Below are 17,145 nucleotides of genomic sequence, written 5' to 3' on the forward strand. Positions count from 1 at the left end.
TCATCTGCATATCTGAGGTTATTGATATTTCTCCCGGCAATCTTGATTCCAGCTTGTGCTTCTTCCAGCCCAGTGTTTCTCATGATGTACTCTGCATAGAAGTTAAATAAGCAGGGTGACAATATACAGCCTTGACATACTCCTTTTCCTATTTGGAACCATTCTGTTGTTCCATGTCCAGTTCTAACTGTTGCTTCCTGAGCTGTATACAGGTTTCTCAAGAGGCAGGTGAGGTGGTCTGCCATTCCCATCTCTTTTAGAATTTTCCACAGGTTTATTTGGATCCACACAGTCAGAGGCTTTGGCATAGTCAATAAAGCAGAGATAGATGTTTTTCAGGAACTCTCTTGCTTTTTCCATGATCCAGCAGATGTTGGCAATTTGATCTCTGGTTCCTCTGCCTTTTCTAAAATCAGCTTGAACATCTGGAAGTTCACAGTTCACGTACTGCTGAAGCCTGGCTTGGAGAATTTTGAGCATTACTTTACTAGTGTGTGAGATGAGTGCAATTGTGCGGTAGTTTGAGCATTCTTTGCCTTTCTTTGGGATTGGAATGAAACTGACCTTTTCCAGTCCTATGGCCACTGTTGAGTTTTCCAAATTTGCTGGCACATTGATTTCAGCACTTTCACAGCATTATCTTTTAGGATTTGAAAAAGATCAACTGGAATTCCATCGCTTCCACTAGCTTTGTTAGTAGTGATGCTTCCTAAGGCTCACCTGACTTCACATTCCAGGATGTCCGGTTCTATGTTAAGAGTGAGTGATCACACCTTCATGATTATCTGGGTCATGAAGATCTTTTTTGTACAGTTCTCTGTGTATTCTTGCCATCTTTTGTTAATATCTTCTGCTTCTGTTAGGTCTATACCATTTCTGTCCTTTATTGAGACCATCTTTGCATGAAATGTTCCCTTGGTATCTCTAATTTTCTTGAAGAGATCTCTAGTCTTTCCCATTCTGTTGTTTTCCTCTGTTTCTTTTATTGATCCCTGAGGAAGGCTTTCTTATCTCTCCCTGCTATTCTTTGGAACTCTGCATTCAAATGGGTATACTTTTCTTTTCTCTTTTGCTTTTTGCTTCCCTTCTTTTCACAGCTATTTGTAAGGCCTCCTCAGACAGCCATTTTGCTTTTTTGCATTTCTTTTTCTTGGGGATGGTCTTGCTCCCTGTCTCCTGTACAATGTCTTTTTCATTATCTTCCCTTTATAATAGTAAAATTCAGAAAGGAGGACAAAATAAATTTTTTAAATGATTTCTTGAGGAATTCCAGGTTTAAAGAACATTGGCAGTGTCCTTATTCCAAATCGCCCTCATCCTTGTATAAACCAATAAAGTAAAGGAATAAACAACACAGGACCCACATCTTCAGTTCTTCTAGAAAACAGAAAATGAGACTGACATCTGATTTCCAAAAACAAACAAGCAAATGAAAACATGCAAAGCAAGACAACAGAGAAACATATTTGACAAACATAAGGAAAGGAAATGCAAGGAAAAAATATTATACTGAGCCAAGCTGTCCTTCAAGTATCAAGGACAAAGGAAACAATTGTGACTGTGTCATAAAGTCAGAGAATACAGGTGAATCTCAGAGATACTGAAACAGATTCAGCTTCAGACTACTACAATAAAGCAACTATCACAATAAAGCAAGTCATATTTTTTGGTTACCCAGTGCATATAAAAGTTATATTATACTGTAGTCTAGGTATACAATAACAATATGTCTTAAAAGAAAAAAATGTACATACCTTAATTTAAAAGCGGCTATCATCAAAAAGAACACAAATAACAAATGTTGGCGAGAATATGGAATAGGGAACCCTGTACATAGTTGCTGAGAATGTAAATTGGTGCAGCCACTGGGGAAAACAGCATGGAAGTTTCTCAAAAAACTAAAAGTAGAACTGTCATATGACCCAGCAATTCCACTGCTGAGTGTATATCCAAAACAAAAACACTAACTCAGAAAGATACATGCACCGCAATGTTCAAAGCCGAATTATTTACAATTGCCAAGATATGGAAGCAATTTAAGTGTCCTTCAACAGAAGAATGGATAAAGAAGATGTGGTATATATCAACACACACACACAGCCATAAAAAAGAACAAAATTTTTGTCATATGTAACAACATGGATGAACAGGGAGGGTATTATGCTAAGTGAAATAGCCAGATAGAGAAGAAAAATATTATGATATCACTTATATGTGGAATATAGAAATACAACAAATTACAGAATACAGCAAAAAAAGATACACAGATACAGAGAACAAACTAGTGTACCAGTGGGGTGAGGGAATGGAGGAGAGGAAAAGATAGGGGAAAGGGATTAAGAGGTACAAACTAGGGACCTCCCTGGTGGTCTGCTGCTGCTGCTGCTGCTGCTAAGTTGCTTCAGTTGTGTCTGACTCTGTGCGACCCCACAGACGGCAGCCCACCAGGCTACCCCATCCCTGGGATTCTCCAGGCAAGAATACTGGAGTGGGTTGCCATTTCCTTCTCCAATGCATGAAAGTGAAAAGTGAAAGTGAAGTCGCTCAGTCGTGTCCGACTCTTAGCGACCCCATGGACTGCAGCCTACCAGGCTCCTCTGCCCATGGGATTTTCCAGGCAAGAGTACTGGAGTGGGGTGCCATTGCCTTCTCCACCTGGTGGTCGAGTAGTTAATAATTCACCTGCCAAAGCAGGGGACATGGGTTCAACTCCTAGTCCAGGAGGATCCCACGTGCCATGGAGCAACTAAGTCTGTGTGCCCAACTACTGAGCTAGGGCTCTAGAGCCCATCCTCCACAAGAGAAGTCACCACAGTGAGAAGTCCTCACACCACAACAAAGAGTAGCTCCTGCTCTCTACAACTAGAGACAGCCTACATGCCACAACAAAGATGCAGAGCAGTCAAAAAATGAAATAAAAATAGATAATTTTTTTAAAGGGTTACAAACTATGTATAAAATAAGCTACAAGGATATACTATACAACACAGGAAATATAACCAATATTTTATAATGACTATAAATGGAGCATAAACCTTTGAAATTTGTGAATTGATATACGTAACCTGCCATTTATATAAAATTGTACAACTATATTTCAATAAATATTTTAGAAAAATTTTAAATACTTCATTGCTAAATAATGTTAATTATCATCTGAACCTTCAGCAAGTCATCATCTTTTTGTTAGTGTAGGGTCTTGCCTCAGTTTTGATGGCTGCTGAATGATCTGGGTGGTGGCTGCAGAAGATTGGGGTGGCTATGACAATTTCTTAAAATAAGACAACAATGAAGTTTGCCACATCAATTGACCCTTCCTTTCTGGAGCAATTTCTCTGTAACAGGCAAATGCTGACAGCATTTTACCCACAGTAGAACCTGGAATCAATCCCCTCAAAACCTGACACTGCTTTACCAACAAAGCTGATGTAACATTCTATTAATAAATCATTTGTTGCCATCTCAACAATCTTTCCAACATCTGTACCAGGAGCAGATTCCATCTCACAGAAACATCTTTCTTTGCTCATCCATAAAAAGTAACTCCTCGTCCATTAGTTAAGTCACAAGATGATAATTCTTTCACATCTTTAGGCTCTACTTCTAATTCTAGCTTTCTTGCTATTTCTATCATAGCTTCAGTTATTTCCTTCACTGAAGTCTTGAACCCTTAAAAGTCACCCATAAAGACTGAAATCAACTTCTTCCAAATTCCTATTAACATTGATACCATATCTCTTCCCACGAATCACAAATAGTCTTAATGGCATCTAGAATGGTGAATCCTTTCTTGTTGTTCAGTCCCTCAGTTTTGTCCAACTCTTTGAGACCCCATGGACTGCGGCACTCCAGGCTTCCCTGTCCTTCACCATCTCCTGGATCTTGCTCAAACTCATGTCCATCGAGTCAGTGATGCCATCCAACCATCTCGTCCTCTGTTTGTTGTCCCCTTCTCCTCCTGCCTTCTATCTTTCCCAGCATCAGGGTCTTTTCCAGCTCTTCACATCAGGTGGCCAAAGTACTACTGGCGCTTCAGCTTCAGCATCAGTCCTTGCAATGAATATTCAGGGCTGATTTCCTTAGGGTTTACTGTTTTGATCTCCTTGCAGTCCAAGGGATTCTCAAGAGTCTTCTCCAACACCACAATAAGAAAGCATCAATTCTTCAGTGCTCAGCCTTCTTTGTGGTCCAACTCTTACATCCATACACAACTACTGGAAAAACCACAGCTTTGATTAGATGGACCTTTGTCAGCAAAGTGATGTCTCTGCTTTTTAATATGCTATCTAGGTTTGTCATAGCTTTTCTTGCAAGGACCAAGCGTCTTCTAATTTCATGGCTCCAGTTACTGTCTGCAGTGATTTTGGAGCCCCCCAAAATGAAGTCTGTCACTGTTTCCATTGTTTTCCCATCTATTTGCCATGAAGTGATGGGACCAGATGCCATGATCTTCATTTTTTAATCTTTTCTAGAGGTTTTCAATTTACTTTGCCCAAATCCATCAGAGGATTTTCTATAGCACCTATAGTCTTCTGAAATGCATTTCATAAATAATAAGACTTGATAGTCAAAATTACTCCTTGCAGAGTGGATGCTGTGTTAGGCATGAAAACAACATTAATCTCATTGTACATCTCCATCAGAACTCTTGGGTGACCAGGTGCATTGTGAATGAGCAATAATATTTTGAAAGGCATCTTTATTCCTGAGCAGTAGAACTCAACTGTAGGCTTAAAGTATTCAGCAAACCATGTTGTAAACAGATGTGCTGTTATCCTGGCTTTCTTTGTTGTTCCATTTATAGAGCATTGGTAAATGAGCATTGGCTTCAATTTCAAGTCACCAGCTGCATTAGTCCCTAACAAGAGAGACTGTATCCTTTGAAGCTTTGAAGCCAGGCATTTTTTCCTCTCTAGCTATGAAAGTCCTAGATGGCATCTTCCTCAAGTACAAGGCTGTTTTTTGTCTATAATGAAAATCTGTTGCTTATTGTAGCTACCTTCATTAATTATCTTGTTAGATTTTCTGGATAACTTGTTGCAGCTTCTACATTAGCATGTGCTGTTTCACCTTTTTTTCCTTTTTTTGGTTGAGCTGAATAGCACAAAAGGTCTTATTTCACCAACCAGGGACTCAATCCGTGCCCCCTGCAGTGGAAGCATGGAGTCCTAACCACTGCACCACCAGGGAAGTCCCCAGCTTGCACTTTTAAGTTATGAAGATTGCTTCTTTCCTTAAACCTCATGAACCAACCTCTGCTAGTTTCAAACTTTTCTTCTGCAGCCTCCTCAACTTTCAGCCTTCACAGAATTAAAGATAGCTTGGCCCGTGCAATGGCACCCCACTCCAGTACTTCTGCCTGGAAAATCCCATGGATGGAGGAGCCTGGTAGGCTACAGTCCATGGGGTCGCTAAGAGTCGGACACGACTGAGCAACTTCGTTTTCACTTTTCACTTTCATGCATTGGAGAAGGAAATGGCAACCCACTCCAGTGTTCTTGACTGGAGAATCCCAGGGACAGGGGAGCCTGGTGGGCTGCCGTCTATGGGGTCACACAGAGTCGGACACGACTGAAGTGACTTAGCATAGCATAGCATAAGGAAGTGTTACTGCTGCTTTGATCTTCTACCTAGACCACTGAACATTTCTCGATATCATCAAAAGGCTGCTTTTTTTTCTTATCATTCTTTGTTCCTTAGAGTAGCACTTTCAGTTTCCTTCAAGAATATATCCTTTGCATTGACAACTTGGCTGCCTATTTGGCACAAGAGGCTAGACAGTAGCCTATCTCAGCTTTTGGCGTATTTTTCTCACTAAACTTAATCATTTCTAGTTTTTGATTTAAAGTGAGAGATGTGCAACTCCTCCTTTCATTTGAACACTTAGGGGCCACTGTAGGATAATTAAATGGCCTAATGTCAATATTATTGTATCTCAGGAAATAGTGAGATCCAAGGAAGAGACAGAAAGGAGAACAGCTGATTGGTGGAGCAGTCAGAACACACACAGTACTTATCAATTCAGTTTGCTGTCTTATACAGGTGTGGTTGTGGCACCCCAAAACAATTACAATAGTAACATCTAAGATCACTGATCACAGATCACTATAACAAACACTTAAAACTTTGAAATATTGTGAGAATTATGAAAATGTGACAAAAGAGACATAAAGTCAGCAAGTGTTGGAAACTGGTGCCAACAGACTTGTATGACACACAGTTGTCACAAACCTTCAATCTGTAAACTAGGCAGTATTTGCAAAGCATAATAAAGCAAAGCACTATGGAATAAGGCACGGCTGTACTATACACATAAAATCTTCTTGAGAAAACATTAATATAAGAGCAGAGGCAAGCAAACTATGGCCCATGGACCAAATCCAATCCAACATCTGTTTTCACAAACAGAATTTTTTTAAAAACACAACTGTGCTCATTCCCTTACATACTATCTATGACTGCTTTCCTGCTACAGTGGCAGTTGCGAATTTGCAGGAAGAGCCATCCAGCCTACCAAGTTTAAAGTATTTTCTCTCTGGTCATTTACAGAAAAGTTTTGCCAACTCCATACTAGACTAGAGAATCAGCTTCAATCAGCTAAAGGAAGACTATAAATTTTTAGCAAAAGAACCAAGAGCAAGCATTTCATATAATTGAAAAGTTAAGATTAAAACAAGGGTGGAATCAATTTTCATTAAGAAAATACAAGTTGCAATCCTGATGTCAAAGTAGACTTCAAACTAAATAATATTAAACAAGATAACACTTTATAAGGCTAAAGTCACATGCCGGTTTTAGAACAGAACAGGGGAATACATGCTGTTAAATATGGTATCACCAAAGTGGCCGAGGAGGAAATTCTAAAATCCAAACCTTTACAGAAGTAACAAGCTGGCATAAAACGGTCAGATTCAATTTTTTCATAACTCTGAAATCCAATCAAAAACTTACAACAACTAGAGGAACACAAAAAGAAGAAAACTTATAACAGAGGAACACTAAAAGAAGAAAGAAGCTGCAGAATTTTTGTAAAACAGCACTTTTAACGTACCCACTTACCATCCTCCACTCTCCAGTTCAACAGTGGTGGTACTGATAAGAGCCTACTTTTCTGGTGCAGGTTGCTAGTACTAGAGGGAGCAATATGGACCTTATTCTTAAAGACTTGTGATTATGTGGTTCGGTCTGTTTCATGCTTCCTGAGGGTTTGGCTCAAGGACTTGCCCTTGTTTTGCCTGTCACAGAGCTTCCCCAGGGCATATGTCATTTCCTAGGTGGTATCTGTCCAAAGTATTTAAAGGCAATGTGTTAGCTGCAGTCTCAAAGGTAAAGGGACACTTGGGGATAAGGAATTATAATTAGAGCAACATCAGATAGACCAGAAAACGGGGAAAGGAAGAAGCCAGTAAATGAGACACTTGAGGGAAAGAGGCATTTTTAAATTTCTGCATATTTTAGGGAATCTTAGAGGTCATGTGTCTTGTCTAGTACTCAGGACTAGACAAGACACTTGCTCTGAGAAGACCTTAACCTTTCACTTCTGTCTGACCTTTGAGTTCCATGTAAAGAGGAAGTGAAGGCTAAGGTAGAGCTGTAAACACACTCACTAAACATTGATGAATGTCCCAATGAGAGCAAATACGCAGGATGGGGAGAGAGTTATTTGTTTTGGCTCCAGGGATTAAGTAAATCTCTGTCAAGTAACCAGATGTCAACTAAGCTAATGGACCATAGACTTCTGTGTATTCATGATAGAGAATACAGACTACAGAAACAATTTAGAAGTCCCTAAACAAACCACAAAACAATAACAGCAATAAAAACAAATGCTGGGGAGGAGGAGAACCTGATTTTCAGTGTTGACAACTTATTAAAACTGCCAAGTTTTAACAACAAATTACAAGGCAGGCAAACGTTCACAGGAAAAAAGAAACTAATAGAAAAGTGTCTCTGAGGAAGCTCAGACATTGGCATTAATAGACACACTTTAAATTATCTAGTCAAAGCTATGGTTTTTCCAGTAATCATGTATGGATGTGAGAGTTGGACTATAAAGAAAGCTGAGCACCGAAGAATTAATGCTTCTGAACTGTGGTGTTGGAGAAGACTCTTGAGAGTCCCTTGGACTGCAAGGAGATCCAATCAGTCCATCCTAAAGAAGATCAGTCCTGAGTGTTCATTGGAGGGACTGATGCTGAAGCTGAAACTCCAATACTTTGGCCACCTGATGCGAAGTACTGACTAATTTGAAAACACCCTGATGCTGGGAAAGATTGAAGACAGGAGGAGAAGGGGACGACAGAGGATGAGATGGTTGGATGGCATCACTGACTTGATGGACATGAGTTTGGGTAAATTCCGGGAGTTGGTGATAGAGAGGGAGGTCTGGAGTGCTGCAGTCCATGGGGTTGGACACGACTGAGCAAGTGAACTGAACTGAACTGAACTGAAACTGTTATAAACATGCTCAGTTAAAGGAAATCTTAGACAGAGACCTAAAAGAAACCATGAGAATGCTGTCCCAACAAATACAGAGTATCAATAGAATTGGGAATCATAAAAAAGAACCAGAGAAATTCCTGAGCAAAGAAGTACAATGACTGAAATGAAAATTTTACTTAAGGGTTTTAATCATCTATTTGAACAAGAAGAATCAACTTGGAAGATATGTCAACTGAGATTACCCTCTGAGAAGAAAGAAAAGAAATGAACAGAGCCTAAGAGACTCGTGGGATACTCTAAAGCATGCCAACATACATTTAACAGGAAAACTCAGGAGAGAAAAGGGCTCAAAGAATATTTGAAAAAATAAAGGCCATAATTTTACCAATTTTGATGAAAAACATCTATATACACAACCAAGAATCACAATAAACTTCAAGAAGAATAAACTTGGAGATCCACAGCAAGACAAATTATAATCAAATTGTCAAAAGCTAAAGAGAATCTTGAATGAAGCAAGAAAAGTAATTCATCATATGTGAAGGCTCAGTAAGATTAACAGCTGATTTCTCATCAAAACCATGTATGTCAAAAGATAATGGAATGACATATTCAAAGTGCTGAAAGAAAAAACTGTCAACCAAGAATTCTACATTCACAAAAGCTGTTTTGCAAGATAAAAAAAAAAAAAAAAAAAAACCTGGAGATTGGTTGCACAATAATGTCAATATACTTAACATTACTAAACTGTACCCTTAAAAACAGTTAAGATAGTAAAGCTTGTTATATGTATTTTGTCACAACTAAAAATCAATTTTAAAAATAAGGAGAAATTAAGATTTTTCCAGAAAAACAAAATCTGAGGGGGTTGACCCAACCTACATGAAACATAACAGGAAGTCCTCCAGGCTGAAATAAAATCTAGACAGTAACTCAAAAGCATACAAAGAAGTAAAGAACACTGGTAAAGATAGCTACACAGGTAAATATAAAAGTTAGTGTTATTGTATTATTGGTTTGTAATAAAAAAATTTTTTTCTACAAGTTTAAGCAACATTCCACATATAACCTATAACTACAATTAGGATAAGAATTAGTAAAATGAAAAATGAGATTAAAAGACACATATAATGACTATAATTTATATAACTAGGTGAGATTTCTCATATTTATTCTAAATCAGGTATCTCTAATTTGTATTTCAAATGGAAAGGATCCAGAATTGAGCTCACATCCAGATCAAATCTTTTTCTGGGAAGGAAAGTCTAATAAGAAAGATCATCTGCCAGAGAGCCAAGATACCTAGTGTTATATTTTTAGCTCTGCTAATAATTCTCAGTATCATTTACTAACTTCTGTGGGTCTTGAGATTTCCATTTGTGAAATGCAGAGGATATAAGAAAATTATAAAAATTTATATGAAGGAAAAAATAGCTGATTGAAAATTCTTTAATTCCTTAGTAAAAAAAAAGTAATAAACAAATCTGAAGAATTATCATTATTACTACTACCCACATGAATAAGCAATTTCCTTATTTACCTGATGATGTTGGATGTTTCTTATATTGCATGAGAAGTTTTGATAGAGCTGAAACTTATCAATATCTTTTTCATTTACTTTTTTTGAGGACACTTTTGCCAAAGATGACTGGATATGAATATATCTATCTTGGCACCTGTTCAGATACACAAGTATTCAACCACAAGTAGTTATTAACATGTATTTCAGTAAAGAAACACATTATACAGAAATAAGATTAGCAAAAAAGTAAACAAGAATTACCAAATAAGATTTTTTTATATATGATGCTCAACTATAAAAATGATATTGACCCATGAAAAAAGGACTCCTCACTTATTCACGCTAGCATAGGTCTAGCATACCTAGCATAGCACAAATCTATTTATATATCAACCCAGGCCTCCTATAAAACATCTAAATGAGTTGAGATACTACCTGCAGTTACCCAAGAGACCAATAATTCTGGCCTAGATATCATCCTTTCCTAACCGCTGAGTTAGGGAGTCAGAACCAATTTAAAGCTAAAAAGAGGGGAAACGATAATATGTCAGGACAGCTTCCAATGACAATTTAGAAATTGAACCAAATTTCAGCAGTATGATTACTTATAAAAACACACTTAAAAACCTGGGCAATTAATTCTTCTACTTCAACTCATTTCTATGAGGGCTACTGAGGAAACAGAAAATTTTTCTCCCTTATATCAACAAAAACCCTGATAAGCAACAGTAGTCAACTGGTTCATCTCCACCTTTGCTCTCCTCTGCACAGCTCACACAGCTAGAGATGTTAAGAGAGAGGAAGAACAGACCTCTGCAAAAAAACAAAAACAAAAACAAAAAAAACTGTCTTTCGATATACAGAAGAAAAGGAAAGACAGAGTACCTAAAAATGGGGTTTTTAAATAATGTCTTTTTTTTTGGAGGCATAAGATCCATAAACCCAAGTACTGTCCAGGTCAAAAGGTTTTACTTTCTTATAAATGGTGTGACACTATGGATAAGCTGCTCTCTCCATCACCTAAAATTCATTTTGAGGTCATCACATTTATCCATACCTGATATTACACATTTCCAAGGTAATCCAACCACTGGTAAATACTAGAAATGACATATTATAAAATTAAGTACATACATCACTATTTGCTGAAAAAGCAATGCAACCCACTCTAAATAGTTATGAATTGCTCTCTAGCATATACTGCATTATGCAGTGGTTTTTAAACCATGTTCCTCAGAGGCCTCTGCTGAGGTGCTTCAGAATAAGGAGGATGAACAGGCAGAGTTCCAGGATCCATGCCCAGAATTCAATCAAAACAACTTTACTTTTATCTGTTTCATGTACTCGGGTTCTGTTGTTTGAACAAAGAATTCTGCTACTAAAAAAATTTAAAAAAATTTTTAAGTCTGAAAGTAAAGTTTTAATGAGCACTGGAATTAGCACTAACTGTGCAACCCTTAACAGCATGTGTCCACAGAGCAGAAAACTCTCCAAGAGTTACTCACAATTTCCGAATGAAGTCAAGTGTGTCTTTGTCTTTAGCAATCATGTCTGCTAAAATATGCTGCACTCCTGTTTCAATATCCTGGAGTGCGGAAAGCCCTTTAGGAGAAGGGTAAGAAGGAAAACAAAAGCAAGAACTAGAGATTGGTTTTTAAATCTATAATTAAATCACAATAAATTTTTTCCAGTCAAAATAAAACCTTAAACCAACAAATTTAAGACAGAAACGTATCATAGCAGTGACAAGCTTCCCTCAGCATTGAAAACAAGCCTCCAGAAACCGTAATACAGGGCCTTAACATACCATATAACCTAGGTAAAAAAATGCAAGTCTGGAGCCAGCTGCCTGGTCTAATCCTGGCTCTACCATCTACCAAATGTGTGCTGGGCAAGTCACTTGTCGTCTCTGTGCCTCAGACTCCTATAAAAACGGTAATAATAGTATCTACTTCATGAACTATTTACAAATATTAAGTGTGGTTATAGGAAATACATATTAATAGTCATACCCCAAGGTATACTACTTCATTTCAGTTATAAAAATTCTCCTTTACAAGGAATTTTATTAATATCCCAATTTTATGAGGCATTTATTCACATTTTCAATACCTATTGAAATAGGTCTCAAATCTCAAATAAGCACAAAACAAGAGTCATTATGTGGCTGTTCATCTTACAGCTGAACTGTCTACTAATGGTATGTTAAGTTCTCTCCAAGTGCTTTCAGTTTGCTAATTTACAGCAGTGTGTCTTGTATATTATGGTCCCTGCAATATCAGCTTATATACCAAGAAATCATTTGCAATGCATTCCTTCATTTCTTTTGTCTTTATTGTTCTATTCCATTAAAGCTTTTTCTTGCATTAAAGCTTCAATTACACAAGCACGAGTATCATGTTTTTCTAAGAGCACAGATTTAATGAATAACAGGTAAAAAAGACAAAGAGAGCAGGACAGACTTACAGAATAATTAATAAAGAGGAAATAACTTGTTGGGTTGCATTATGATAACTGATCTTAACTAATGATGTAATTGCATTTATTTCAAGGAAATTTGGTAACTGAAATAGGTATCCTGTTTACATTTTAAGAGAATTTCCCTATGAGGCAATTTTCAGGAACAATCTTTGATAGGTGGAAGGCTATATATATAAGAACTTTGAACAGCTATGGCACATAGTAAGCAGTCAATAGATGTCTGCTCTGTGTTAGCTTTCTCGCTAGACCAGTCTTTATCCTAGAAAACGACTCACTATGCACTCATTCCTGGGGTCCAAAAGTACCTCAGAGTATCATCACTCAAAGTTTAAGGAGAGTACCAGGGTGAGAAGTCAGTAGTAAAAGGGGAACCTACAATGAGATCAATTAATGAGAGAGAACAGAAAGAGGAAATTACAGATTTGGCGATTAAAACAAAGAGTTTTTGAAAAGTTCACATTATTGAGGGAGATACAATTTGTAAACCTTAAGAATTTAACGAACCGTATGTAATTAAAATTATTCAAAAGCTCTAGAACAATGGATTGTATAGTCTAAGGACCCTAAAATAAAATTATACTACATACTTGCTAAAAATATAGATTCTAGACTGTGGCATTTTATTGTTTTACAGAGCATCCCAGATGATTCTGATACTCATTAAAGCTTAAAGAAACCATTGGTAGGGAGGTGTATTGAACCACCTCAGAGCCAGAGTGCTTAACAACAGGTAGAAACATTCAGCCATTCCAAAAGCTCATCCAAATTACAAACCCCCCATCTCAGTCCAACTAGGGAGAGAGAATTGGAAGAGAGTCTTGTGTGTTTTGAAAAAGCACCTTGTCTCATCAGAGAGAATTGTTCATTGGGGCTTAATACAGCCAAGGATAACAAGAGTTCAAAAAGTTTAGCACCTCAGTAAAATCAGGAGAAAATAATGTCCAGAGAACCAGAAAATCATATCCCTTGCCTTGCAGTGAAAGCTTTACAGCCACATGCTCTTCAAACCTCCACAATTAAAAAACTGAACACTTCTCCTCAGCTTATCTGCACTAACACCACCTCATCTTACTTACAAAGGGGCAATTAGCTACTCCTCCTTGTACAGGGATATTCTGGATCTTCTAGGATGTAGTCCATTTGTAGCACAGGCTATCTTTCTGATTTGGACCAATTCTTGTTGGTCTGTGGTAATTAAAAGTGCCTCCTATGTTGAGGGGGTGGCGACACTGAAATATCTGGTTTCTGAAATACTTCTTTGAGGAATGATGGGAATAAATAAAATACTTATTTAGAAAAACAGTAAGGAACAGAGAGTGACCATGAGGATGTATGTGGCATAAAGAAGGAAGAAACAGAAGGGAAAAACATTCCAAGCAAACTTTGAAAAGCAATTCAAAGTTGTTTAGAATTGATTACAATACTATGTTTGTGATTAGAGTAAAAGAAAAAGGGAGAAAAGCAAACAGAGAAGTTCTGGTATGTGTGCTAGATGGGTTCTGGGATGTGTAACTGTGCTGGGCCCAACCTACCCCATTATCAGAATTATCACCTAGTGCTCATCATCAGATAGTGCATGAGCATCACCCCACAGGCCAATTAAAAGATATAAGGTTATCAAACATACTGAATAGGAATTCAGTATGTGTGTGAACTAAGGAAAACTTTGTACCAGAGGAGGTGAAGAGTAGAAGGAAAGGAAACAGACCAGAAGTTAAAAATAAAACAAACCATAAATCATTGTGCATCTAACATTTTGAAAGCTCCAACATTTGTAATAAAACATACCAACACTGGGCTCAGATAGTTTCCACTGTGGCTAACCTCAATGCTTGGTTAAATAGTTGCAGCTAACATTAAAATATTAAAGTTGCAACCATTTGAAAATATAACAGAAAATACACATTAAAAAATTAAACTTGAATTTTACTCATTTCAACCCATTTCTAAATTCAAATAATACAAATTTGCTTTTTTTTATCATTACTGCCCTTTTCAATACAGATATTAAGGTGGGTGTACTTGGGTATGAGCAGATATTCATATTTTCACAGACACACATACTCAATTTTTCCAACTGCAAATCTGTATTTGCCAGATTATTTTTTAAAAAAACACAGGTTTCAGTACGCTGCTTCTCTACAGTTTAGTACATCCTGCAGATTTTGTTATCAGAGACTGCCCCCTACAGACAATCTCCCAGCCTAAAGAACAGAAGGTCAAAAAGAACTAGAATGAGAGCAGTGATCCCTAGAGAATCAATCTCCCCATTCAATCCTGTCAGAGCACTCCCTGAAAAAAGCCCCCACTCTTACTTAAAAAGCTCTCACTTCAAGGCTCATTTTGACAATAAAACCAATACACCTTGACATGTATCATTTGTCACTTTCCTTGGGTTTTTCTTAGAAATCTCTCTCCTTTACCCCTTTCCTCTTTCATCCTTTCCTGTACATGTACACACACTGAGATAAGAAGATACACTTCAGAAAAAGACAAGCATTTTACTCATGGAGAGCAGAAGTGTGGGAGTAGGACTTTCTTTTACAATTCATGTCTGTCTGAATTGTTGAAATTCTTTCTAAAGAGAAGATATGACTTTTTAATTGTAAAATCTTTATAAGTTTTTAGAAATGGGATAAAGGTTTTAAAAGAATATAGGAATATCTGCATAATCTTGGATGCAAAGGGAATTCTTTAAAAAGAAAAAAAAGCAATTATCTTAAAAGAAAAGATTAATAAAATTGAAAAGATAAATAAATCAACTATGATAAAACTAAGACTCTATTTACCAAAAGATACCATAAACAAAGTGAAAAGAGAAGTTACAAGTTGGGAGGAAAGATCTGTAACACATATAACTCCAAGAGAGAATATCTAAAAAATACTCACAAATTAATAAGAAAAAAGAGAAACAACACAACAGAAAAATGAGCAAAAGACAAGAACAGGCACTTTATCAAAAAAGGAAAGCTAAATGGCTAAGAAAGAGATATACTGGGATTTGTTTTATTAGAATAATTTGCCCTTTATATGCTATACTATTCTATTGTATTACTTAATGAAACAATTTTTTAACCTAAGTTTTTAAATTAGAAAAGAAACAGGAGCGAACTCTTTAAACAATTAAGTACCTTTCACATTGGGTTTAATATAAGAGAGAAGACTCAGCTCCCCTGGGTTCTCCAGCAGTGTCCTGGCTGCTCCTTCTAATCCCAACTGCTTTGCTCTCTGGGCTTTGGTGCCTTTGCTCCCAGTTTTATATGGCGCTGACTAGGGTAAAAAGTCAGAAAGCATACCAAATCAATAAATTTTAAAAAGCAAAAGTTAAAATTAGGACACAAAATGAGAGGACATGCAAGAATGCTAAAGACATCCTCTTTTCAACTCTTTCTTCTTCCTTCAGAGAGGAATTAATACTAACAAAGAATACAAGATGTATAAAAACAGTTATTCCTTATCAAATGCTTTATACTTTCCTACATGCTTACAGTTAGCTATTTGCTTGGATTCATTCCCTTTACAAACTCAGTGCTTGGGCTGCAAGGACTACAAGTTCTCAACTCAAGCAAGCTCCTCTAAAACATGTCCACACACAATGCTTCTACTTCTGAGTACATGTTCACTACTCAACCCACCTCCACCTGGCTTCTCTTTCCATACACCTTGCTGAAAGTGGTATCACAAAGAGCCATAATGATCCCCTAATTACCAAATAAACATTTTTTAGTCCTTATCTTGCCAAAACTCCCTGCTATATTTAATTACTTAAGACCACTGATCATTACCTCCTTCTATGACTCTCTGCCTCAATCCTATGGGTACCTTATCTCCTGATTCTCTTCATACTTCCCTCACTATTCTTTCCACGTTTCCTTCTTAGGCTATCCCTTCCTATATCCATGCTTCAAAAGTTAGTTTTTCTCAATGGTCTACCCTGACCTGCTTACCCTATGATCTTTCCTTGAGTGAAATCTTCCATTTTCATGGCTCCAAATACCAACTACATGCTGAAGACATTCACATCTGTGTCTCCAGCTTAGCACTCTCCCTCAAGCTTCTCACTTCTGTTACCTACTTTTTCCTTACTCGACTGGGAATTCCTTGAAGACAAGGATTATATATTAGTCATCTTTGTAAATCCAAGTGCCTAGCACACACACAAAAAGGCTTAAAAGATGTTTACTGAATAAAGAATATTTTGTTGAATTAAATAACGATGGTGGCTGATGACTCTGTGGCTTTTTATTTCTAGCTATTTTTTAACTATAAAAAGACACAAATTATAATATATTCAGGTAGGTATTACATTAAATAAAAAGGGTTCCTTACCACATGTTCTAGTTCTTCAAAAGTCTTACAGTTCAGCAAAGCTTTTAACAGGCACTCAGACATCTTCCCCTCCTTTTTAATTTTTTGGATTGTACTATGAGCCTTCTTTGCAACAGCCCTGAAAATAAAAATTTTTGTAATATATAATAATATCAATATTATGGGCTTCCTTTTGGCTCAGCTGGTAAAAAATCTGCCCACAATGCTGGAGACCTGGGTTTGATATTATATTGATATATTATATTCTAACACTCAGATCTCATTTAAGTTTCACCAATTGTTCCTATAATGTCTTTGATACTGAATTCAGCTAAGAATGAGTTTTATGTAATTGCTGTGTGTCTACAATCTCCTTCAAGCTGAAATAGTAT

The 17,145-nt window shown here is 37.0% G+C and overlaps 1 protein-coding gene across 1 annotated transcript in view; it reads right to left on the bottom strand.

The window, feature by feature from the left end:
• The window catches only part of SRBD1 (S1 RNA binding domain 1), a 251,450-nt gene that overhangs the window by 208,446 nt on the left and 25,859 nt on the right, over positions 1 to 17,145 (bottom strand). The window contains exons 6-9 of the mRNA XM_010838626.1: positions 16,775 to 16,892; positions 15,577 to 15,715; positions 11,470 to 11,566; positions 9,983 to 10,118 (exon numbers count right to left, since the gene is read on the bottom strand). Coding sequence (XP_010836928.1) covers positions 9,983 to 10,118; positions 11,470 to 11,566; positions 15,577 to 15,715; positions 16,775 to 16,892 — 490 coding nt within the window. The remainder of the gene's footprint in view (positions 1 to 9,982; positions 10,119 to 11,469; positions 11,567 to 15,576; positions 15,716 to 16,774; positions 16,893 to 17,145) is intronic.

Source organism: Bison bison, unplaced genomic scaffold, assembly GCF_000754665.1.
Source record: "Bison bison bison isolate TAMUID 2011002044 unplaced genomic scaffold, Bison_UMD1.0 scf7180017864101, whole genome shotgun sequence".
Lineage (NCBI taxonomy): Eukaryota > Metazoa > Chordata > Mammalia > Artiodactyla > Bovidae > Bison > Bison bison.